This window comes from Telmatherina bonti, assembly GCF_933228915.1.
Source record: "Telmatherina bonti genome assembly, chromosome: 16".
Lineage (NCBI taxonomy): Eukaryota > Metazoa > Chordata > Actinopteri > Atheriniformes > Telmatherinidae > Telmatherina > Telmatherina bonti.
The window spans coordinates 26,446,872-26,473,183 of record NC_136614.1 but is presented as its reverse complement, the minus strand read 5'-3'; the positions used below and the strand labels follow the sequence as shown (position 1 = coordinate 26,473,183).

The 26,312-nt window shown below is 38.2% G+C and overlaps 1 protein-coding gene across 1 annotated transcript in view; it reads left to right on the top strand.

Moving 5' to 3' along the window:
* Positions 1–12,229: 12,229 nt before the first annotated feature.
* Positions 12,230–26,312, top strand: part of evlb (Enah/Vasp-like b) — a gene marked incomplete at both ends in the record, with an annotated part of 38,141 nt that continues 24,058 nt past the window's right edge. Inside the window, one exon of the mRNA XM_079255528.1 lies at positions 12,230–12,324. Within this exon, the coding sequence (XP_079111654.1) occupies positions 12,230–12,324 (95 nt within the window). The remainder of the gene's footprint in view (positions 12,325–26,312) is intronic.

Genomic DNA, 26,312 nt, shown 5'->3' with positions numbered 1-26,312 from the left:
GCAGACTTAGCCAAGAAAGCAGTGGTACTAACTTGCTAATTACTTTTTAGATACTTGCAAAGAAAAAAAAAGCCTGGTGATGAGCTAAATGTACTAAAGAATGTATGAATTGATGCATCATAATAATGAATGCCATGCTTGGCAAAATGCATTTATATATAAAGTATATAAAATCTTATCTATTATAATTAATAATTGATACCATCCTTTTCCTTGTTGCTTTTTTGTGTTACAGTAGTTACAAGCCATTGTATTATTCTTATACCATGAACACTTGGACAAATGAAAATACATGTTGCCAAAATAATTAACATTTTCTATATATATCAACTGAAAATTCAATATACTGCACGTGACTACACAAGTGTCACTTTGACAAACTATTTGTTAAATACACTGGTGTACTCTGACTTAATCAGCCTTGACTGATCTATGGTCATTGCCACAAACTCCATTTGCTTGGATTGTCTTGGATTGTTTCATTATACTTTCAGAGTGAATGTAAGATCAGTCGATCAAATTGCCAACAGCGTTGGCTGATGTGTATTGACAGGAACAGTTGGTAGAATGTGTGTCACCAATAACATTAATAACTGCTGAAAGGCAAACCCACAGAACTGCACCCAGTTTAACCATACACACTCCTCTGAACTAGCAGATGTGCTATCTACCAGTGATGAATTGTTGTAATACAAGTGTTCAACATCAAAGAGGTTGGTGTTGTGTGATGAGGATAATGTACATTTCCATGTTACACTGAGACTGTAAACCAATATTCAGTACATCTGGTCTCTGAATGAAATAAATCAGGAAAAATGTCATGGATTATGTCCTGCTGTTCCAGGAAGCTTTAAGCACCGGTGGAGGTCAGATTTCTCTCAGCTCATTGTTTCAGGCGCACATCTGTGAGCTCTGATTCTGATCAGGTTGTGTTACTCATTTTCTTTTTGACTTGTTGGGAGAATTGCAATGTTTGAGAATATAACTGCTTTAAATTTAGCATCTGCGTGTTTATTGTGGCCACTGCACTTATCCTACATTTACTAGAATGTCAAATGCACACAGAAATCAATGCTACATGTTCACAGAATATAATATACAGGTCATCTCTAGAAACAGAGTCACGCGAAATGTGACTGGATGTCGAGATTTGTTGATGTGTGAGCTTTAAATGAACACCTGAAACACACTGGTTACTTTTTTGCTGTGATCATAAATGCAAACAAATATCTACGTTTTATTGTCTAGACGTTTGTGGCTAAGGTCTTGTAGAGCTATAACTTCATTCTGCCTGGTTTTGCCAGTTGATGGATCTTTCAGTAACAGACTTAATACACAAGTATCTATGGAGAATTTAAACCTGCAATGGAGCCAGCTGACCATGTGACCTAAAGAGTCTGAGCCTTAAGATATGACAGTATGAACACAGTTCATTTTAGAGCTGTAATAATTCATATCTGTCCAGTGTTAGTAGCTAGTAGTTTAAATATGAGTAAAATAAAAATGAACATACACAGATTGATCCGCCATGATGTGACCTCTCATCTAATGTTGAGAAGGTCATCATCATGCTACCAAATAAGCTATGTGTGAGGAAAGGTTTCTTTTGGAGCTCTGCCTCCACCTGGACACCAAAGCTGCATGCAGAGGCAAGCTGGCCCTCCCAGGAGGGGTCCAGATTGCCAGCCTAGGCCCCCAGAATGGCAACATTGGAGCATGGCCTGGCTCCAGATCAAGCCCCCAGCAGCATGCTTACCAGTTCACTGGAGGTGATGCTGGGATAACCTGCTGGGTCAGGTTGTCCACTTCATTCTGTCAGAGTTTGTGGAGGATGTGGACTCAAATGCAGGCTGATGAAGCAGAACACATGCACAAAAAAGGCTTTAATTACGAAGATAACTGGTTTACTGAAAGACAAACAAAGAAAATAACGATAACGTTGCCCTGATAAGAGCAAATAACATTACAATTCACGATATTTCTCAAATCAGGCTCTCCACAACACTGCATCCCCTTGTCTCTTAATCTGTTAGCATGAAATAGCATAACCAATGTTACTTCTTTTTGTCACGTTCAAGTTGAAGGAAACAGGGATATGTAAAATTTAGTGTCAGATTAAAAAGTGTTCATATATATATATATATATATATATATATATATATATATATATATATATATATATATATATATATATATATATATATATATATATATATATATATATACATACATACATTTTTTTCTAAATTTATTTATTTATTTTGTTTTCTTTTTTCTTTTTGTTTACCCCTTTTACTCTGTCCAACATGAAACTTAATATACTTACGTAATACTAATACTTGTGCAAAACACAAAACAGCTGCTGGATTTATATGCAATGAGCTCTTATTTTCAGTGAGGCATGCGGTGATTTAGTGTATTACAGCCACCAACTGGGATGGCATTTAACTGTTTAATGAATCAATGAATGAAATCCACAGCCATCCTTTAAATATAAGGCTTGAACATATAATCTTCATAAATAAGGAGGATGAACTGTGCGGTGTTAGGGTGGTGTTAGGGTGTTAATGAGTCAAAATTAGTTAAAAAAAAAAAAAAAAAAAAAAAGAAGTTATGTGTTAATTCCTCGTATTGTCTTTACATCAAGTCATTTATTTAGACAGCCCGGAAAAAAAAACACAACAGTCATTTTAGTAAAGTTACTAAATATTGATGGGAAGACAGTTTTTAATTATATATTTGACTTTTTGGTGACTGACTTTTGATTCTGTTACGTGCTGCACTAATAATATTTGAAAAGACATGCAACATAAGAAGCCTTTCTAACAGTGGGTGTACAAGGTCTGACCCGTGCTGTTCCCTATCTTGCCAAAAATGCTTTTTTAAAAGAAATTTTATATTTCAAGGGTTTTATTTCCTGCTTAAACAAGGATTAAATTCAGAAAAATATGTAAATGGCAGCGAAGACCAGGGAGCATTGAAGACACAGGGGATAAAGCATAGAGACACACATGAAGATGCCAAACACAATAAAAATACAAACCAAAACAAAAAGACAAAGCGTCAATGTTTTGAAAGGTGTTTCTGTCTTTCTGCTTGATCAAATTCACTTTCTTTGTTTGTTCGAGCAAAGAGTTAACGCTACATTCATCCACATCCAGTCCAACAGACAACTCAAAATGGAGAAGATGATGCATCCGGTGTCAGGTGTGAGGCTGCATCTCTACACTGTTATGAATTAGTACAACAGCGGTTCATTTTGGGTGACAGTAGTGTGGTTTATGAGTCATAATTATGTGCACTGAGGGATCCAGAGGCAGAGCTGTCAGGCTGATTGACACAGACAGCACATGCATGTCTGAGTGTGTTTAAATGAGGGGTAATAAAATCTTTGTGAATGAGTAGAAAATCATTCCAGTTTTTTTTTTCCCTGCTGTATCCCTTTACCCTCTGTAAATCCTGCGAGCTCCCATTGGTGCGTAATTAAAAGGAGCGGCTCATGTGAGTCAGACAGTGTGTGCATGTCTGTGTGTGTTTGTTTGCCACACAGAGGATGAGCTTGTGTGAGTTAACTGAGAAGACAGGAAATGTCAAAGATCTTTCACCTCTCCGTCACACCTTTCATGCTTGTTTCATCCCTTCTTTCCTCCTCATCACTTCAGTTTCAGGTGGGATCAGGCTATTAAGGGGAGGGAGTGGGAGGTCAATCAGATCGGATTTCACACCATAACATGACTGGATTGAAAACTGAGTAACATTTTTTGTAATTTCATCATATAATTTATTTAGTTATGCTTTCTATCTCTAGTGAGCTGTTGGATTAGAAATAATAAATCAAAATAAGTTTTTGTTTTACTGTGACTCTGGCCAGCCAGAGGGCCTCATGGTTGCAGAGACTGTCGGTTATTTTTATAAGAGGCTCAAGACCTCCCTTTTTTAGCTTAGGTTTTAGCTTAATTCTACTTGATCTTAATTCAAGTTTTGTTTTTGATATTTTGTTTTATTCAATTTTACCTTTTTACTTTATCATTTTATTAAGTCATTTTACGTGTATATATGTATACAAATATATATTTCTACTTAATATTTAATTTCTTCTCATATTTGTATTATTGTTCTCAAAGGGTTGTTTGATTTTCAGTTTTAACTTTTTAACTCCAATGTTGTCCCTATGGGGATCCATTGTGCCAGGATTTTTGCCAGCTCAGTCTGGAGGTTGCTGCCATGGTGACTGATCAGGACAGTTGGGGGTCCTGCTCTGCAGCCCTTTGGCTGTGGTGTGGGCTCTGGCTTGCCCTGATCTGGGAGGTTGTGGGGGTGAAACAGAAACTACAATTTAGGGAGTTCCAGTTTTTGGAGAATGGGAGGAATTGCTGCTGTTTTTCATGTGCATGTATGTAGATAAATGTCCGACTGTAGAGAAATAATGATTGTGTTTGTGTTTTTAAATTTTTCATGTCGTTGTTTTATGTTGTTTACTTTGTTATTTGGAAACTTTTTTATCATGTAAAGCACCTCGTGTAGCCCTTGGCTAAAAAAAATGCTTTATAACTAAATGATGGATTTAACATTAATATGTAATATATCTATTACAAATGCGGTGGAAAAATAAAACATATTGAAATACGATTAATAGTATAATAGGATGATCTTCAAATGACCGCAAAGTACTTAATATGATTTATTTAGATTATATTAAAAATATCCTGCATCATCATCTTCTATAAACATCTTCTAAAAAAGTATTTAGGAAAAAATATAGAAAGTTTTGTTTTGGCTTTTCAACTCATTTTTCAGCTTTCTGAAAGTGGAATCAGGGGTTTAAAAGCAAAGAATTTTAATTTAGGCATCTGAGCTTTTGGGAATATTTAACCTTTATGAAATAATTTTATATTTTCAAACCCTGAAGCTTTTGTATACACAGCTGTGTGTCTGTGTATATGAGATAATTAATCTACTACAAGGCGGCATGTGCTTGCGACTGATCGTTTCAGAGTTCTCAAGTGTCAGAGATTCAAACTAAAGCAACAGAAGAACACTGCCTAAAATCACGTAACTGCAACCTTGTAGTGGTGTGGACAAAACTCTAAAAATGTAAGGGATGATTGGATGTTTGAAATTCTAGAAAAAAAAACAAAAAAACAAAAAAACAAAAAGCCATGTTGCTAACATACAAAATGATGCTTGCACAAGATTTTTACATTTTCAAATCTCAAGTTTCAGCGTTTTAAAACTATTTTTGCAAGCATGCAGACAGCAGTTTTTAGGTCCCATATTAGAAGGTTTCAAAGGTTTTTTCAAACAAATGTGGTAGGAAAACAATGCCTTATTTGAAACTCTGAAAGTGTTGACTTGAAAATAACAAGGCTGCAACAAGGGGTTTGAATCTCTGAAAATGTGAGGCTGAAACTGTAATATGCAAATTCAAGCACAAAATTATTCTTTCAGAGTTTCAAAATATGTTTCAAAACTTATTTTTAGACTTGCAAAACTTTGTTTCAGGTTTCCAATTTTCAAACACTGACTTTCAAGTTTTAAAAAAAAATAATTTTTTTTTATTTATTTGGTGTCAGATTATGGCAGGATTATAATCCCATAAATTGTCAGATGGGATAATGAGCAAAATTCCATAAACGTGGAACCTACCACGTCATTACCTTGTCTCTTTGAAGTGCTGAGCCCTCTTCTGGGAAGTGTTTAATGGGACTCTCCATGGTTGCAAACATCCAGGCAAAGCTGATGGATCATTCAACTTATTTTACAATGAAATTGAACTGTCTTTACTTTCTGCCCCACCGGAGGGAAGAAATAATAGCCAATAAAAGAAAAAAAAAAGAAGTAGAAAAGCACTCGGAGAGCGCAAACCTCCGCCAAGCACAATGTTAAAGAATTCTTTTAAAAATTCCTGGATCCAAACAGTGATCCGGATCAACACCAAAATTAAATCAGTTCTTCCTTTTCACATTTCCAACAGCTCCTGAAAATTTCATGAAATCCATCGATAACTTTATGTGTTATCTTGAACACTGACAAACAAACGGGTAAAAACCAAGTGCAAACCTCCGGCAATTAAAAGTTAAGTCTATGCGGAAGTGCCAAAACTGCAGTTCCCCCTTCATCCACTAGGTGCTCCAAAACAGAGCAAATCCCCGTAGAGTCACATGTTAAAAAGGCCAACTTCACAGCAGAAATAAACATGTTTACAGCATGGTTAAAAAAATCTATTTTTGGTTTAATAAGTCAGGTTTACCTTCATGACAACTGTGGGGGGAGTGAATTTTTTTCCAACTCCTTCGTTTTTAAGAAATTTTATATTGAAATTTGGCATATTTAGGGGCGGGTCCTTTTGATCAACAGGTACCTGATCACCCGCTTTAAGAAGGAGAAATGTAAAACAACCAGGGTTTTTATCCCGTTAGCAGCGTGACTTAGCTTTTGCCTACTTACCTCCATTAGCGGGTTAGCTCCTGTTAGCTCCAGGTTTGCTCAGTTAGCTTTTAGCTACAGGCAGGTCGGAAATCACTGGATGTCAATCGTCCACGACACACTCACAGCTGCCCTTCTTAGCTCTCCCTCTTTGCCCATTTTTGTATTTTCCGGGTCGTGTCGTGGCCTACATGGTGATGGTCAGAACCGCCCACCGAGCTTCAATGCAGCTCTACAGAAACCTGTGGGTGACGTTACGGAGGCTCCATCCATCTTTTTACTATACGGTCTATGGTAAAAACAAAACCTCCTTGGTGGAGGTTTTAACTGGGAGGAAATGAGAGTCTACATCGGTGTAGCATTTTTACTAGATGGAAACAGTTCTCGAGGGAGAAGGGCTTTAAAACTGATGCAGAATTTGCAGGCAGGACAGGCAGATTAATTCAATCTAACAGTAAAGTTTATTTTTGCTTTTTGTCAGAAACAGGGCAGGTAATCCTACTTTATCCTCCTGTTTAACTTGGATAAATTACTGTTACTTGCTACAGAAAATGGTATACCCTGGAATACACTTGCTGCTTGCAACACATTTGTGTATGTATCATGGTGCACACATGTTCTGAGCGTACCTTTGGCACATAGGCTATGTGCATTGATGTGTGTGCAAGGTGCAATACTAACTTGAACACTGGAGGCACTCATGTGAACTAGCGCAAGCGTACACAGCATGTATATCCCAGCCCATATACTTGCAGGGTACCCTTCTGTAAAGAGCAATGTACAGCTACATCTGTATATATACTTGCTAAATACAATGCAAGCATGCCGCGACCACAACATTTATTACTGATGGTCATCGCGATGGGGCCAGAAAGCAGCACTAGGAAACTGAACCAGTAAAAAGGTCAATCCACAGGTAAGATTGTACTTCCTTTTGGTAAATAACTACCAATTTGTTGCTAAATAGGCAAATGCCAGTAGTAGTAAACAAGGTTGAGAGGGGCTCTTTAAGATAATCTACCATTGTGTTTACTTCTGATTTCCTGTTTGCATGAACACTTCCAGTGTTTAAGTCAATATTGCACCTCGTGCATGTGACACGTTACCTCGTGTCAGATTGGTTTTTCTGAGCAGCATCCTTCATTTTCATATAGCAAATTACATCAGTGTCTTGTCCTAAGAGGATTCCAGGTAATGTTAGGTAATGTTCATAATAGACCACACTGCTGGATAAAAAGTCAACTTACCATTTAATAATTTATGGCTATTTGAAATAACTATTGCTGTCGGAGAACTTTATATCTTGTAAATAAAATCTAAATGGGTTTTAAACAATGCTGCACAGTCTATAAGAGAGGCAGGACTATTTGTGATACAACTTTACACTTTCTGTATAAAACAAACTTTAATGTGGACCCACGTCTTTCTCTTCATTTTAAAGCTTTTTCTCTCCATGTTTGCACTTTGTGAATCATGCATTTCCACCCAAAGCTCTATCACACTTTCATCATTTCTTTCTGTGTGGCTCACTTGCTCACACACAGAGTCATGCTGTGTGTCAGACAGAAGGCCAACCCTCCTGCTGTATGCTAATAGCCGGTTTGCTTCCGTAGTGCTTGCACTCAGCTGCACATAGAGCCGTGTAGTTTAATATTAGAATACAGTCGGTTGCTGGGTCTGACCTGACAGATGAGGGTGGGGGATGGGTGTATACTGGATGTCCTTTCACCCTTCCTTTTACTCTTCCTCTTCTATCTAATCTTTTTCCCTCTCTCCATCTTTTACTTTTTAGCTCTGTCCCCTGTTCTCCTTCACATCATGGCACTCATCCAATTCTCTTTTTCTTTCCATGGGGCTCAATTCTGTCCCACTCATGTGTAAACCCTCTCTACTTATCTGCCCATTTTCTGCTCTCAGGTGCTTGACTCAAACTCTTCTCCCCATCAGCTTAGTGCAGAGTAAATTATACTCTCCCGGTGAAAGCTTAATTAATTTTTTTTTTTAATTGAAGTGTCATTTTAATGAGAATTAAGTAGTGTTTTCTTACCGTTTCAAAGAACAGAAAAAAATTAATTTATGTGTATTGATTTTAGTTCTGGTCACTAAAGTATATGATGTCAGATGATGTTTAATTATTTTCAATTCAGTTTTATCTGTATAGTGCTAATTAATGCAAAAGTCATCTTTGGGATGTTCCAAACCAGAGTCCAACTCCGGCCCTTGATGGCCACAGTCCAGCAGGTTTTCCATGTATCCCTGCTCAGACACATAAATCATATGAATCAGTCATAGTGCAGAACTTCATTGGCTGTTGGATGCATTGAATGGAAGCCAGGTGTGTGGAACAGGAATACATTGAAAACATGCAGGACATCAGCCCTGGAGGACTGCTTTTGGACACGCCTGTTCTATACTATGCAGTCCAGTCCAAATTTAATCACTTTCTATGTCCAAGCCTTGGTCCAATCCACCATAACAAAGTTAAAATCTAATTATAATCCCATTAAATCAATTTATATAACCTTCATTAGTCTGATTTATTGTAATTGTGTTCACATTATGCCAGTTCTGTCATGGTGGGAAGTTTTGTGTAGTTTTTAGTTCTTGTTTCCTATTTTATTTTGTAGTTTTTCCTGTTTAGCCTTATGTATTGTTTCCTGTTTTTACTTCCCATTTTTTACTTCACCAATTCCCGCAGTAGTCCCTCAGTGTATTTATACTCCTTAGTTCTCAGTTTTCATTGTCAGATCACCTATCATATTCCTCCGTCCAGTTTTGTTGGTCATTCTCTGTTAGATTAAAACTATTATTCTTGTATTCTGTCTGTCTCCTGCCTCTCTGTCCTGCATTAGGGTCACCACATCTCTGCAAACCCTGACAAGTTCACAAAAAGTTACCTTAAGGAGATCAACTGGTTGTAGAAGATCTTTTCTTTGATTTAGTGGCCCATCTTGATTGTGCACAGGCTGGTGGGTTACAATAAAGAGGAAGTAATTTCCCAATAAACAAGTAAATCAAATCCCCAGATTATTACAACAGAGAAAGGTAAGTGAGACAATGGTAGCCGTCAGACTTAAGAATAGTAATATTGAGCTTGTGGTCAGTAATGGACATAGCTATGGTGATGTGAACTTGGATGGAACTAGTAACAGGTTTTATAATTAACATTTGCTTGAAAAACAACAATGGTGATAAGTGATGACCATCATAGAGGGAATTAATTTAGAAGAAATTATATTCCTGTGTATGTTGCATTGTGTGGTGTGGTAGTGTGTTGGTTAGTGTTAGTGCTTTTCGCAAAAAGTCCTGCTCTGGGCCTTTTTGTGTAAAATTTGTATGTTCTATGATTATTACAGGCATTTGTCACTCAAAAACAGAACATGGTAGCCTGGAGAAGAAGGTGGACTTGAAAATTTGATTGACAACAACTCACAGGTTCCTTCTTTTTCCCTTTCTGTATGTTTCACCTGGAGGACCAAATATTTTAATCAAGGTAGATAGTCTGTCTCATGGATTATTATCAGGGGATAACAATCAAAAACAACAAAAATACAAACCAAAAAAAGTTTTGTACTTTTGGATACAATACAGACCAACAATACGATATATTGCGATATGTCAATTTTAAGAATAAGAACAGGGATCTACATTTTATTGCAAAATAAACAAAAACACTGATCTTTATGACAAGTTGAATAAAGAAATGAAAATCTGCCTCATCAGTATAGATAGGTTGTTTAATAAAATCGATACAATACTTTTAAATATTGATATAATATTGTCACACAAAATATTGCAATATTTGGATATATCAATATTTTCTTAAACCACTACTCCCAACATTGCATCAATTTTCCAAGCGACTGCATTTAGCAGCAATGTTACTGCTACTATTTATCACTACTTATCATATCATTAGAACTGTACTATGTTGTTTAACCCTACTGTGAAATATGAACCAGTAGCTTAAATATGGCTTATATTTCCAGAGGTTTAGGCACAAGGACATGACTTGATTCTTGGTTTGAAAACATGAAACACACTGCAGCCTTCTATAGTCCTATGTTTTTTACCCATTCATCTACCCCAACCTCCTCCCTTTTAGTACGTATTAGTAATTATTTAGTAAGTATTTTTTTTCCTTCTTTCTTCACAACTACTATATGGAAGTATACTGTCACAATGACATAAATAAAACTGTAAAACACAGTCATTACATTGCAATGCCCACTGCCGTCCTTACAGATTACAGAACAAACCATGTCATCCGACAGTTCTTTAGCTAGTACAATCAATGAAATTGCCTGCTGGCAAAACAAAGCAGGACAGATGTGGGTGATGTGAGCTGGCTGAGTTGTTATAAAAAAAGAAATCAGGGATGGGATTTTATTTCCAGGGATGTCAAAGAATGTACAGTAAATATGTGAGGGATTTGTCCCTAACGGGAAAAGTACTTTGATGTCTAGTCTACCCAGGAGATTAGAGTGCGGCCTCTCATCACCTTCTGTTTGATCACTTCTAATCTATATGCATTTGGATGAATTAATAGCAGAATATCAAGTGCCATTTAATAGCAGCACTTTTTCTTTAGTTTTTTTTTGTTGCAAATTGTTTTGATAGTGTATTGACTTTACATTAGGATTTATTAATTTTTAATGCCTTATTTGTATTAATACCTCATATATATATATATATATATATATATATATATATATATATATATATATATATATATATATATATATGCACTGATCTTGCAGCTTATATTCATACCGGTGTGTGTGTGTGCGCGTGTGTGTGTGTGTTATATTTCGAGCTCCACCCAAGCCTGGCAAGCCATGTCAAATCATACGCGAGAAAAGACGGGAGCCATCAGATGAATTAAATTCTGTTGCTCCTCCCCTTCGCCTCTGTTACCTCTTTCTGTGCAGACTTACGCATCCCCTCCTCGGCCAATCAGGCAGTCAGGTTTGGGGAACTGTGGGTAGCATGAGGAGGAGGAGGGGCAGAACCAGCAGCCTCTGGGGCTGGCAGCCCATCTCTCTTGTCACAGCTGGGAAGGGGAGAATGGAAAGGATGGAGGGAGGGAGAAAGAGGGAGGAGGGTGCATGGAGAGGGAGGAGGTAATCCAATGAGACACAGACGGGAGAGGCAGTGCAAGGGCAACGCCTCACAGCACCGGGAATCTCTCTCTTTCTCCATCTCTCTAACCCCCCCCTTTCTTCTGACTGTGAGGCGTAAAAACCAAACGACTCTCATTTCTCATTGAGTGTTCTCTGTATGTTACTGAAGAGTGTCTTTAGATCTAAATGCTGCCTTTTACCTATATTTCAGAATAGTCCTTCATGTTTTTCCTAAAGTGGCATCTCTACCTTCTATAGGATGACTTGGTGACTGAAAACCAGGATTTTTCATTTTTTGCCCCTCGTCAGGAGGCAGCATCTTTTGCTGGAATTATCTTTGTTCTTGTGCTCACAGCTGCAGCGTGTGCAGTAGCTGCTTGTGGGGAAATAGGTTAGTGTGCCTGTTCTGGTGCCGGGCAGCAGAGGTGATTGCATGTTCAGTGCACGGAGGAGATGAAAAGGAGGGGAATGCCTTTCTGGCGGTAGCATCCTGTAGCCCTGCGACCATTGGCGGAGAAGGTACCTGGAATGCTTCCGCTTGACTCCAACCTTTAGCAGGAGTGTCAGCAACTTAATTCAGGACAGACAAAGAGAAAAGTACCTGAGGCAGCAAATACAGACATCTGTTCTGCCTGTTTTTGTAGTCACAGAACAGTGTGCGCTTGCTTTGTTTGGACACCATGGACATCAACCTTCAGTCGCACCGATTTTACTTCCCCCAGATCTACTGTGCTGAACCCGGGGTGCAGCCACAGCTCGCCGAGTTCAAAGTCAGGTAGGTTTCTGATGCTGGGAAAGGTGTTTACACTGCATCTGTCAATAACTTAAAAATCCATAATTTATTGTTGATGGGGTCTGTCATCTCCACTGGTTTATGTTACGACCAGTTGCCTTTCCTAATCACTGAAAATTTGGTTAAAGCTTCATTATTGTATTTTCCAACAGCTCCCCAGCTGCTGCTGCTGCATATAAGGCGATTCTGTGTATGATGAGTGCTGCTGTGAGAAGCTGATTGCCCTTGCAGGGGGATGGGGCTGCATGCTAATGTATTGGCTAGCTGTGCAAAAAAAGTCATAGTCTCCTGAGAGAAGCATTGATGGCCTTTAAGGGAGCTTGCCAAGTTTAGACAGAGGGACAGACAGTGCCACAGTTGTGTTATAGTCACCATCCATCTTTAACCCGCTTATTGGGCACCTGCATGGGTCTTTTGTTCTCTACAGTAGGACTTCTGGGTTTTTTTTCAGTCTTCTTCTCCAGTCATGGCTTAAAGTGCTGAGGGGTGGCTTGTTGCATCCACAGCCGACAGCTGCCGTCATGCTTGCAGAGCACGTGAAGACGCATGCTCAGACAAGCAACAGCTTCCCTTTTCTTTGTCTTGTTGAGATGTAATTGTGGTGGCTGGAGCTGATGCACTCTGGCGTGCAAAAACTCAGAGATCATGCTTTGTGACATCAGTGAACAATATGTGACATCAATGAAAAGCAAAAAAAAAAAAGCTTTTATTTTAGGGAAACACTTTGATTTTAGCCATCTGTCATTGTATCCATCACCACCCATGCTATCATCAATCTTTACATCCATAGCTTGAGATGTCCTTGTAATCTCGTATGCAATACATTTGATGATTCCTCTCCTAACAGCTCTGATTAGTGCAGCTTTAAGAGACTCAGCCAGAGTTTGCCACCCTAAGCAGCTTTTAGTTGGTCCAGGGCCTCAAGCTGGTAGGGCAGCTATGTCGGGCTGAAAGCGTCACTGTCACGGCCTGGCTGAGCTCCCTGATGGCGCCACAGGAATCTGACGTTGTCACAGCTGGGCTTCACCGATGGGAGGAGGAACAGTATTTATTTACCAAATAGTTTAGGATTAAAAAAGATGATAATGTAAATAATTAAAGTAAGTATTTAAGTAAGTAAGGAAGGTAAGTATTTCAGTGAAGGGTATTTTCACACTTGCTGTCGCCCAAAAGAAAATAATTTACTGTATTCTCACCCAAGTGGCCTTGTGTGAAAATAACTACATCATCAAACGTCAGAAAATATCAGCAAATATCAGAGCTTTATGTGTCTGTAGACTGCAACCCTCATGAAAAACCATTGTCTCGCGCTGTGCCTCACACCTCTTCTTTGCAGCAAAAGGAGCACACAAGGAAGGCAAACACACACACTCATACATCCCATGTGTGTATGCAGAGGAATGAGTTTCCATAAAAGCTGGATCTGCTTCTGTGCAGAATTAATCAGTTTTACTCATTTTTACTCATTTTTCATTATTATTTAAGTAGGTACAATAAGAATAGAAACCAATGAAAATGACAGCTTTATACAGCAGCATCTACACTCATTATTAATCAGTTGAGCTCATTAAAGATGAGGAAGAGGGGAGACGGGAGACAGAAGAATTTCAAACCAAGAGAGGAGTGAAAGATTTGATAAGAGAGATGAGATGAGGGGGGAGGAAAAATAAGGGACAGAGGGGAAGAGGGTGGGAGGGCTGGTGGGAAAAGCAAAGCTAAGCAAAACGAAGAGACAGCAGTTTGTAAATGTGCATCAGATGGATGGAGGTGGAACTGGAGTAGAAAGGAGACGCTGGTGTAATGGGGGAAAAACGTTTGAACATTGAATTTGGTGTAGCATACGCCTTGGAAAAACATTTGGGGTTGGTGGCAATGCTGGGATATTAGCACCAGCCTGTGTTCCATGGTTACCACAGGATAGCCACATGATAGCATAATAACCATGACAACCAGTGCTGGTCAATCCACTCGACCAGAGCTACACATACAGTTCATGTATACTCAGAAAGCTGCCTTATATACAGAGAGCAAGACCATCTGTCTCCTTTAGCTCTTCCAACAGCAGGCAGAAAACCAGTAATGTTAATGGTTTTTAGTCTTAATATTTTGTTGAATTTAATTCATTGGTGATTACCATGAGTGAAAATCATGTCTTAAATCTTCATGTATTGCTCATAAGATACTAGAAGAAATATTATAGGTGGACTTCCTACTATTTTCACTGTGGAACACTAGTACACAAAAAAATACTCAAAATCACAAAATCCTAAATATTAGTTGTCATTTAAAACAAACATAACACACAAACTCCATCAGTGGTTTTGGGTTGGTGGTAGTTACAATGTTTTACTGTAACATTACCATTTAGCAGCACATTGTTAGTGGTACGCTAACAACTTCTTTCACAGCCCCAAAACTGTATTGTTGGAAAAATAAACATGTATGTTCTCCTCTGTGATTATGAAACTTCAGAGCTATCATGTGCAGTCAGTAAGTGGAGGAAGAGATTTGTTATAGGTTGAGTTTTTGATTGTTTGCTAATATTAGCTAGTTTTTTGTTAGAAAAGTGGATTTTTGTACAATCTGTAATGCTTGTAACACTTTCACTCCTCTGCTAATGCTGATAAAACAGGAAAGTTACTTTGCTGAAACTAATTACTCACCAATAATTATTTGTAATTTTATACACGATTTTGTTGTGGCTTGACATATCAAAATTGTTGCCTCCAGCTTTGCAGTTATTGATTCAGATTTTGAAGTCACAGCAAAATCTATAACTTTCATCTCATTGGCAGACCATGTAAATGCCTTTTCCTGTGTGGGTAAAATAAAACATATGATAATTTTTTTTACAAAGAACACAAATCCCATCAGTTATTTGTAGTCTTCAAATGTCAAAAGACATCACTCAAGTGAAATGTTTTGCAAATATGTAAAAGTTGAGAAGAGCAGCTTTCAGTTAAAGAGAAAATCTATAAGTGAGGGAGGAGTTGTGTTCTGTTATGTTAGCATCTGCAGATGTGTTTTCGGATGCAGATAAAGTTATGAAAGCAAGGTCAAGGGTCTGCTTTTTCAGTTTAAGGAGTACACCAATAGACCCCAATAACTTCACAAAAGTTAGATCATGCATTTAGAAAGACAACAAGATAGATCAGAGATGTAAAATGTGTGCAGTTTAGTAGCATAAAAGAAGGTTGTTTTTTTTTTATGTTGTGGCTTCTTGTTTTAAGAAGCTAAGCTAAAGCAATTTTTCAACAATAATGTCACCCGAGATTGTTGTAAAAGTAATAAAAATTATATTTTTGTCTCAGAGGCAGGAGGACTGTAACACTGTTAAGCACTAAGAGGTTGATGTTAGTCAAGTCTTTTAAAATATAACTGTGGTCAGTTAAGCTAAAATATCTCAGTGCACTTTAGGGTTTGCATAATGAGTGCTTTAGTCAATATTTGTTATGTGTCATTGTTATGTGGTTTTGACTCTTATTCCCTGAGATTACTTAAATGTTAATCAAATAAAGCTGAGTTGACATCAATGTTCTTATAAATCAAAAACTGGTCCAAATTATTCTTGCTGCTTTTTCTCTGCTTAAAAGAAAAAGTAAACAATTAATTACACTTATGTCAGATTAAATTACAAAATGTTTTTCTTTTAGATTTTCTGATCTCTTCTTGCCTTCTTTGTTTTCCTGGGATGTTCTCCCCTTTGGCTCCCTCTCTTCATTTACCTCAAAAGCCTTTAACTTAAATCCAAGAGCTGCTGTAATGTAAGTTATTGCTTGAGGATTATGTCTTGGACTGGTGGAGAAGCCTTTTGTTTTTTCAGGATTCCCAGAAGAGGCCAAATGTCTGTTTTATTCCACCCAGAAACAACTCTAGTCTGACAGATTAGAAGTGGAAAATACCACATGTATATGTCAGGCATAAGACACTACTGCTGAATATCTGTGAAACATTCTCGGTCAGTGGATCCATGAACTCATGAACTCATGATTTGCAGCGTAAACAGGAAGGCATGTTGGTTAATTGCAGATGCCTGTGAGTGTTTCTTCTCCATATAATTAGGGGCCAATGGTGTCTGAAATGAAAAAGCACTTAGCCTAATGGCCTCCATCAAACACCCAATTGTAAAATTGAAAATTGATCATATGTAAACATGTAAACATTATGTATATATATATATATGTGTATATATATATATATATATATATATATATATATATATATATATATATATATATATATATATATATATATATATATATATATATATATATATATATATACACTCAAAAAATAAAGGGAACATTAAAGTAAGACATTGTAGATCTGAATGAATGAAATATTTTTATTAAATACTTTGTACTTTCCATAGTTAAATGTGCTGACTACAAAATCACACAAAAATTATCAATGAAAATCAAATGTATCAACGCATGGAGGTCTGGATTTGGAGTAATACTCAAAATTAAAGTGGAAAAACACACTACAGGTTGATCCAGCTATGATGTAATGTCCTTTAAACAAGCCAAAATGAGGCTCAGTAGTGTGTGTGGCTTCTGCGTGCCTGTATGACCTCCCTACAAAGCCTAGGCATGCTCCTGATGAGGCGGTGGATATTCTTCAGAGGGATCTCCTCCCAGACCTGGACTGAAGCATCTGCCAACTCCTGGACAGTCTGTGGTGCAACTTGGTGTTGGTGGACGGAGCGAGACATGATGTCCCAGATGTGCTCAGCTGGATTCAGGTCTGGGGAACGGGCGGGCCAGTCCGTAACATCAATGCCATCATATTGCAGGAACTGCTGACACACTCCAGCCACATGAGGTCTATCATTGTCTTGCATTAGGAGGAACCCAGGACCAACCGCACCAGCATATGGTCCCACAAGGGGTCTGAGGATCTCATCTCGGTACCTAATGGCAGTCAGGCTACCTCTGGCGAGCACATGGAGGGCTGTGCGGCCCTCCAAAGAAATGCCACCCCACACCATTACTGACCCACTGCTAAACTGGTCATGCTGGAGGATGTTGCAGGCAGCAGGACGTTCTCCATGGCGACTGCAGACTCATGTCTTACACATGTGCTCAGTGTGAACCTGCTTTTTTTTTTTATCTGTGAAGAGCACAGGGCGCCAGTGGTGAATTTGCCAATCTTGGTGTTCTCTGGCAAATGCCAAACGTCCTGCACGGTGTTGGGGTGTAAGCACAACCCCCACCTGTGAACGTCAGGCCCTCATACCACCCTCATAGAGTCTGTTTCTAACTGTTTGAGCAGACACATGCACATTTGTGGCCTGCTGGAGCTCATTTTGCAGGGCTCTGGCAGTGCTCCTCTTGTTCCTCCTTGCATAAAGAAGGAGGTAACGGTCTTGCTGCTGGGTTGTTGCCCTCCCACGGCCTCCTCCACATGTCCTGATGTACTGGCCTGTCTCCTGGTAGTGCCTCCATGCTCTGAAAACTACACTGATAGACACAGCAAGCCTTCTTACCACAGCTCGCATTGATGTGCCATCCTGGATGAGCTGCACTACCTGAGCCACTTGTGTGGGTTGTAGACTCCGTCTCATGCTACCACTACAGTGAAAGCACCGCCAGCATTCAAAAGTGACCAAAACATCAGCCAGAAAGCATCAGAACTGAGAGGTGGTCTGTGATCACCACCTGTAGAACCCCTACTTTATTGGGTGTGTCTTGCCAATTGCCTATAATTTCCACCTGTTGTCTATTCCATTTGCACAACAGCATGTGAAATTGATTGTAAATCACTGTTGCTTCCTAAGTGGACAGTTAGATTTCAAAGAAATGTGGTTGACTTAGAGTTACATTGTGTTGATTGGGTGTTCCCTTTACTTTTTTTTAGCATTGTGTGTGTGTGTGGGTATATACATATATATATATATATATATATATATATATATATATATATATATATATATATATATATATATATATATATATATATATATATATATATATATATATATATATGTATGTATACATTTATATATGTGTGTGTGTGTGTGTGTGTGTGGCTCCACAGTGCAAAGCAGCTGTTAAATGGCATCATGGGGAAGACGCAGCCTCCGGGTATCTCATCAGCTTAATTTTCTGCAACAATACCTTAGTTTCTTTTTTTTTTTCCTTATTCAAGTGTTTCTTTTATAATACAACTGTTAATGTTAATGTTAATGGAAAGTTTTTTTTTTCTCCAAATAGACATGCATGCATTTTCAAAAGCCACTGATCCGTTGTTTCTGTCTTTCTCCTCAATTTACCTTCCTCTTTGCCTTAATTAAATTGTCTCTTCTCACATCTTCCTCTTATGTCTTCTGTGTCTCTCTCTTTCCTTTTCCCTGCATTTTTCTCCTCATACTGTATTCTTTCTTGTTTCTGCTCTGTCTCCTCTCGGCATGGGGTCTGAGTGCATGTGCTCATCCATTTGGTTCATTGGTTCGTGCTTCACTTGACTGAGAGCAACTGACTGACCTGACCTCCCTGAATGTATCCTCACGTGCACAAGTAGAAGTTTGAGTATTGTAACGTGTCTGTAGTAGTGAATGGCTTCGTTTGGGCAGATGAAAACAACCTCAGGGGGTGGACATGATATTTAACATTCCAGAAAATGCTCATTAAGTTGAGATCAAGATTCTCACGAACAATGTAAACTGGAATGTCTGGGATCATGTTGAAGCCATTAATGTTGCACCTGGAACAAGAATGATATGCTTTTTATGGGTGAAATGTGACATTATTTACGTTTGTTTAACATCTGATGAGACTATCAATGCTTCTTTCTAAAATTCACAATAAATCTGAGATTGCACTCAGCAGCTTCCTCCAGCTTAAAGATTTGAAAGAAACCAGATCTATAATTACTCAACAATTCCATCTTCTCCTCTGTGGCTTAATAATAATGATGGAGGCATCATCAGCAGCTTCAGAAAAGACAGCAGTAATGTTCTTCCAATCCAGTATTCAGCATAAAAAGAAAAAATATAGACTGATCAGATGATTTCCATTTTTTTATGCTTGGCATTCTGCAGGCATGCATCACAGTCCTTTATACAGGCCTGTTTGATCACAGGTATCTGTGGCTGATAGATTCCCAGCCAATCAGAATTTCCACTTGCCAGTTTTTGTAAGTGTAAATAAAAGCATTTAAATCTAAGTGCCTTTTTAAAATAGTTTTTGATTTTCATGAATTTCCCTACAAGCAACAACATAAAACGTCATCCTATCCTCTTTCAGTTGTGACATGATCAAATATCTCCAGAGCTCTCATCAGATCTGTGATCTTTACAGCTCCCATCTGAATCTATGCCACTCTGGATGTTCTCACTTCCCTTTCTCTTTTCTCAAAGAGAGAAAAGTCAAAGACTTCTAGCCTGTGCAGGTGTAAACTAGCTTTATGCTTGATTTGAGATCTTTCTTAGTTATCAGCCTCATTTCTTTTCAATTAACCAGCCTTGATCTTTACATTATCTGACTACAGGTACATTTTTGGTTTTCATTCCAGACATCAAACACTTTGTCTAAAATTTTCTATTTATTCAGCTGCATTTTATTCAGGCAGTAACAGGTAAGTAAAACCACGAGTCTTTGGAGAGCACCTTTTTGGAAATGTAGTGATAGCATAGATAGGATAAATTCTTTTCCGTCAGCTGTGCGGAAGCCTTCTTTGCATAAGTAAATGATTAGACTGAAAGATTTACTAAAGGTTTGGAGAACAGTGATTTTTCTGAACTTCATTCATTATTCATTCATTATCCAAACCGCTTAGTCCGAGTAAGGGTCACGGGGGAGCTGGACTCTATCCCAGCAGGTATTGGGCAAGAGGCAGGGTACACCCTGGACAGGTCACCAGTCCATCGCAGGGCTAACACAAAGAGACAACCATTCATGCTCACATTCACTCCTAAGGACAATTTAGATTAACTGACTAACCTAACACGCATGTCTTTGGACAGATCTTTGGATTTTTCTGCAGCTATCTCCTGAAAACAAGCATCAATAGGTTTACTTTTATTAGCACTTGATCCCGGTGTATTCATATTAAGAACATGCAGGAGTAATCAGGACTTGTGAGAATGAAACATTGACATAATGCAGGCTTTGTGGCAAAGGGTAAGCTCAAGCCGTAGCTCTATGTCTTCAGCTTTTAAGTTTTCTTTAAATAGCGTTTTCATGCATCTGCAGGATTTCCTGTTTCATTTTCATGCATATTATCTAATCTCATCTGCAGGTTAGGTTTCACTGAGTTCACAGCAGATGAACTGTGTTTGTTTAAAGCTGCAATCAACTCATCAGGGATCTTTGACCCTGTGCTCTGTCTGCTGACACTTCTGTTATGTCAGAGGATTTCAATGTCTCTGCAGACATAAAGGACCATTCAAAGTGTAAATCCCCTGTTGCTGAGGCTTACAGAGAGAGGGGACAAAGTAGAAAATAAATATGTAAGAGAAACAGGGTCAGACACAGACAAACCTGTTTAATTGCAATTGTTCCACCAGGCATCTTCTCTTGGAGATGAGGGTTCATATGGTCATGCAAGACCATGTAAAGATAAACAACTTAACATGAAAGAACAGTCTTTGTAAACCACTAACACACTTCTTAAACACTTTTAAGGTCATCCCGATAAATAATATATTAAAATGTTGGCCAAACATGAAAGTGGTGAGAACTTGATCTCAAATTTAACGTCCTGCCTTGCCCAACAAGATTCCCCACTGCTTTTTAGATGTTCAAACTCAGCTCTTAGGGGAAAAGAAACCTTTAAATGCTTTATGTGAAAATGCAGAGGAGCGTCCAAAGACACCTTAGTCTTGGTCTTTCTTACCAAGCTCTTCACTCAAATATAACCATAAATTCAGTCCAAATTTATGGCAACAGAAAGTGGTATTATTCCCTCTGGAAGTCCTCGCTGACCTCAATGAGCTGTTCGTTTTTAGTGCTTCATTTGGCAGTTCAATAGGGAATTACAAAACCTCCAAAGCAAGACAACATGTAGGCACAGAAGGCAGTTTAGAGGCTGTGTTGTCGGTCTTTTCCTCAAAGCAGTTAGACGTTATACCATATTTCATAGCAGTAGATGCAACCATTCCTGTGTATGCGAATGGATGCATACAACCATGCAAATGTACAGTGGCTACATCAAGAGACAGTTATTCAATGAGACAGGACATTGTTCAGTCTTGTGGCAAAGACAGTGAGGTTTGTAATTACGGAGCATGCCGTCTGAGGGCTTATGTCGCTGTTTTTTTATTCATATCTCGCTGCTCATTCATCTTTTCAGCCATATTTTCTAGGCCAAGTGAATATTCCACTCCAGTTGTCATGCCAACAGATTAGTGTGCTTTAGCGTGGTCTCAGCAGTCAGCAGGAGAGTCTAAGAGTGTGTTTGCGCGTGTTGTTCAGCCTGAGTGTATTTCCTCTCTGCAGGGTCTTCATACTCTGAAACTCATTTAGATACAGTCAAGCTAAATATATGGACATGTGAAAATTAAACGTCCATCCTCTTTTAATTTTAAGGTTTTACGTATCAGGAGATAATTATAATCAGCTGGTCCTTATTAGTCTTCAAATGTAATAAACCCAATCTGAAATTGTAATAATCAGCATATACACAATTATACACAACATATTACACAATTTTGTTGTTTATTTGACAAAAGCAAAGCCAAATTGTGCAAGGAGTGTGTGAAAACCTGAATAATCACCCTGACTGAATAGCTTGTAGAACGATCTTCAGCGTCATAGAGGTCTCAATCATTTTCTGTATGTGCTTATATGTCTTGCATTGTTTTGGTGGATATTTGGCCTACTCTTTTTTTGGAATTGCATGCAGACTTTTCTTTATGCCCAGTTCTCATAAGGTTCCACCACAGCATTTCAGTCAGGTAGAGGTCTGGGCTTTGAGTCTCTGCAACATTATTATTAGAACAGCATATCGTATTATGTTAAATCTATTCTGCTGTAGGGTTTGTTGCTGTGTTGTAGTGTTGAATGACCCAGTTTTAGCCAAGCTTTAGCTGTCAGACATATGTTCTTACATTTAACTCTTTGCAGAAAAGTCATTGTTTGCTTAATGACTGCAAGGTGTCCAGGTCCCAGGGTGCAAAACAAACCCCAGTCATCACCTCTCTACAACCGTGCTTTACAGTTTATGTGAAGTATTTTACATGTTAACATGCTATCAGATGCCTGTAAAAGTCTGAGATGTAGCCTTTTGGTTTTTAAATATTTCCAATTTGGTCTGCCAATTTTTTTTTCTAATAGGCCTTCTTTTCCAAGTCACAACAAACCATAATTGTTTAGGTTTTTTTTCTTTTCAAAACTTTAATATCTTTTATATCTTGCTCATTTTTATAGTACAGTTTTTTTCTGAACATTTCTAACACAAGTGGAAAACTTTCTTGGACATTGCTAAAAAAAATGTTTGAATGATTTCCACTTACGGGTAGTTTTTCTTTTCTTACTTCCAACTGTCCTGCAATCACCTGCAAACCCTTCCCAGACTAATAAGTAGCAGGAATTTAAGATTACCGCTTTCCTCCTGGGCATTAGAGAAAGCCGCTCCAGAGCAGCAGTCTTCTTATTCTGGGTTTTTTTGGGCAATTAACAAACTATGTTGTAGTGATGTATTGCCGCCACAAACTAGTAAGGTGTTTGGATCAGAGAGGATAGGAAAAATACTAAAAAAAAAAAAGTTACTTGCCCTCTTCAATTTTTTAATCAGTCCTGATTTTGCCAGAATACTGAATTTGATTTTTAAAATAAAGATCTCCTTAGCTACCCTGTACAGGGTCTGAAAGTTCAAGCTGTACTTGAATCAATGTGAAGCTTTAAACCATCTCAGTCCTTTCTGTATCATATTTTCTTTAGTCTGCACATGTTCTGTGGTCCAAATCAGCAACATGATAAAATATCTGCTTTCATAGAGGTGTTCACAACTGGTAATAGCCAGTTAGTGAAGTAATTTAGGTAGCAGCACCTGTTTGCCTAAGGATGCAGACTTACTTAGTTTTTCACTGACATGGCTTTATGAACACGTGTCTTTCTTATTGACCCCATCTGTCTCTGTAATTGGTAAATTAAGGTAATTAAACATGCTGAAAACATTGGCCTGTTCCATTTGATGATTACGTTTTGTACATGAGAGGCTTTTCGTATAGGAAATGTCCTTCTGTTTGTATCAGTGCTCTAAAACTGGACACAGTTAGCTTGCAAAAACTGGGTCAGAACAAGAGATGATTTAACACTGGGTCCACTGAGATGGAGTTTAAAAACCGCTGTTCTATTTTTGGTGCTAATATGCAGTGTCACACACAGTAATGAGTATTACTGAGACACACTACAACTTTTCCATGAATCACTGTTCATGAACTGTCTTTCTTCCTCCTTGTTTCAGACATTTCTCCCCTTAACATCGAAATTTGCACATTCTGATTTGTAGACATTGAACTCGGTTCAGTCATAGCCAGTTATTTTTAGACTTCACTTTTCTAAGTTGACCTATTTGGTTTGTTTTATGGCTGTTTGTATTAGAGCTGGCAGGCTGTCTAAAAGTCTGCCGTCAGCTAAGGCCCATACCCCCACCCCTTCATCTGCGTAACTCTTCATGCTTCTTGCCTTTCCACCTCCCAGCACCACCTAAACCCAAAATGCAAAACCAAGCAAGCTATTTATGTGAATGGACAAAAACCCGCCAAACAGTTTACTTTCTCTGAGCCCATTTTTCACAGAAAAATCCAAACAACCCACACTTTCCACCACAAACATGCAGTGATTTGCATGACAGGACAGAAGTATGGTAGTACTCACACTGTCATGCTTTACTGGTTTATCGTTTGCAACTGCTATGTCACAGAAATGAACTGAGGTAGAAAAAAGTGGAAGAGAAATTTGTTTAGTTGCCACCATCTGGTGAAATCTCTCATCCTTACTGCAGAGATGTTCAATGAGAATACATGCATATTCAACCTTTTTGATTACAAAGTTTCACAAGTGCTCAAACTTTTCTGCAGAGCAAACAGAGCTGACACTCAACAGCGTCTGCTCTAGTTCCACAGCAGCAAGAACTGGGCCAGACTATTTCTGCAAGAGCCTGAGCAACTTTCCTGAAGAGGACTGCTTGTTGAGGTACCAAGATGGGTCCAGAAATTAATGAAGTCAACCAAAGAACGTCAACATGATGCCAAATGGCCCCAAATGTTAGAGTGCGGAGACAGTTTCACACCATTTAATGCATTTTCTTTGTAAGCTAAGGTTGAGCTGAGGCTCAGTCTCATTGCTCATGTCGTTTTACTCTGGTGTGCCTATAAATCTTTAAGCTTTCAGCTGTTCTTCTTTCTGCTGCTTTGATGTTTCATGCACCGAATACACAAATACACAGAAACACACATACTTGGTGGCACACACAAGCAGTTTCACACTGCCCCATTTCTGGCTAGTTTGGAAGCTGGAGGATTTTCCATCATTGTCCTCTTGTCTAGGAAAACAGAGAACATTTTGTGAAGGCCTTAGATATCGAGACAAACAACTTATGGTGACGATTGTTCTTGCCAGCTAACTCTGGGGAGTTGGCTGTTCCCTTTAAGCAGCTGGCTGAGGGACACAAAGACAGTTTCTGTGATATGCTGTTCTTCTCTTTCATTGCTGCAAAGCTATGAATACAAAAGAAAATCTAATCCATGAAGGTAAACAATGATCAAGTGTTGCAAACATGCATGCTTCTATTTGCACTGTCATTAACCACAAGCATGTCTATGTATTAGCATGTTCTCCCTAAAAAAAGAACAGATACGGTCACAGGAGAGATGTCTGCTGAACCACCAGAACAGCAGAAAGTTCTATCAGAATGGAAAATTAGAAAAGCGCTAGGATTTATAAAATATGAATGTTCAGTCAGTGTTTTACCATCACTCAACTGCAGTCGAGGACTCTCTGGTTGGCCAAAAGGCAGACATCTGACAGGACATCTAAGCTAATTTGTTGTGTAAAATTTACTGTAAGTAATTTTCTTTAAACTACTGTGATGTTTTTCACATTTTACCTGTTTTAAAATGTTCTTATTTGGTACTTTTCTGAGGGACAAAAAACAAAACAAAACAAAAATCCTCCAAAAACTGAATAATGCCTGTAACAGTATCCAGGTTATACCAAACCCTAACTTTAACCTGCCTTCAACATTCTCAACTACAGCAAATGATACATTTTACAGTAAACTTCTGTCAGACTGCTACATGTGTGCACAAAGACTGTCACAAGGAAATACACAAATTGTGAGATGGTAACTATTTACATTGCCTGTTTTATGTGCAGATTTAGGTTGATATGAGGTGAACCTGGAACAGACAGTTTTTACGTATATAAGCTGAACTTTGTTAGTTTTTTTCCCCTTCATTTTCGTAGCTGTGTCTGACCGTAAAGTTTACAAAATAAAAAGTTGTTGGGTCGTATTGGCATGCCAGTCTGCAGTATAAAGCCCCTAACTACTGTAACGTTTTAGTTATCTGATATCACTGGTGTAAAAATTTCACATAATGCCAAAAACAAGCATGTAAGATTTTGCAAGGAAAAACCGAGCCATTCACAATTCTTTTTCATTAAAAATGTTGTAGTTAAATAATTTTTTTTATCATATGTGACATCTTTAAGAAATGCAAAAGGCATGTTTGAACATATGAATGCATGGATCCAACAGTTTTGGTGCTAAGTGAATTGACTTTGTAATATTGAAACATTTATCATGATATTGCTGCATTTTGCATTAAATACAGAGTAATTTGGGTTTTCCACATTCCAATGTGATAACTTTTTGAATTTATGTTAAAACAAACCAATTTGCAATTAATCTTCAAGATTACTATTTTTCATGGTTATTCTTAATAAAAAATATTTGTTTAGTTTTTTAAAAACTAACCTAAAGCACACTATGGTGGCCTTAATATATTCGAAGGTGGTGTTGTG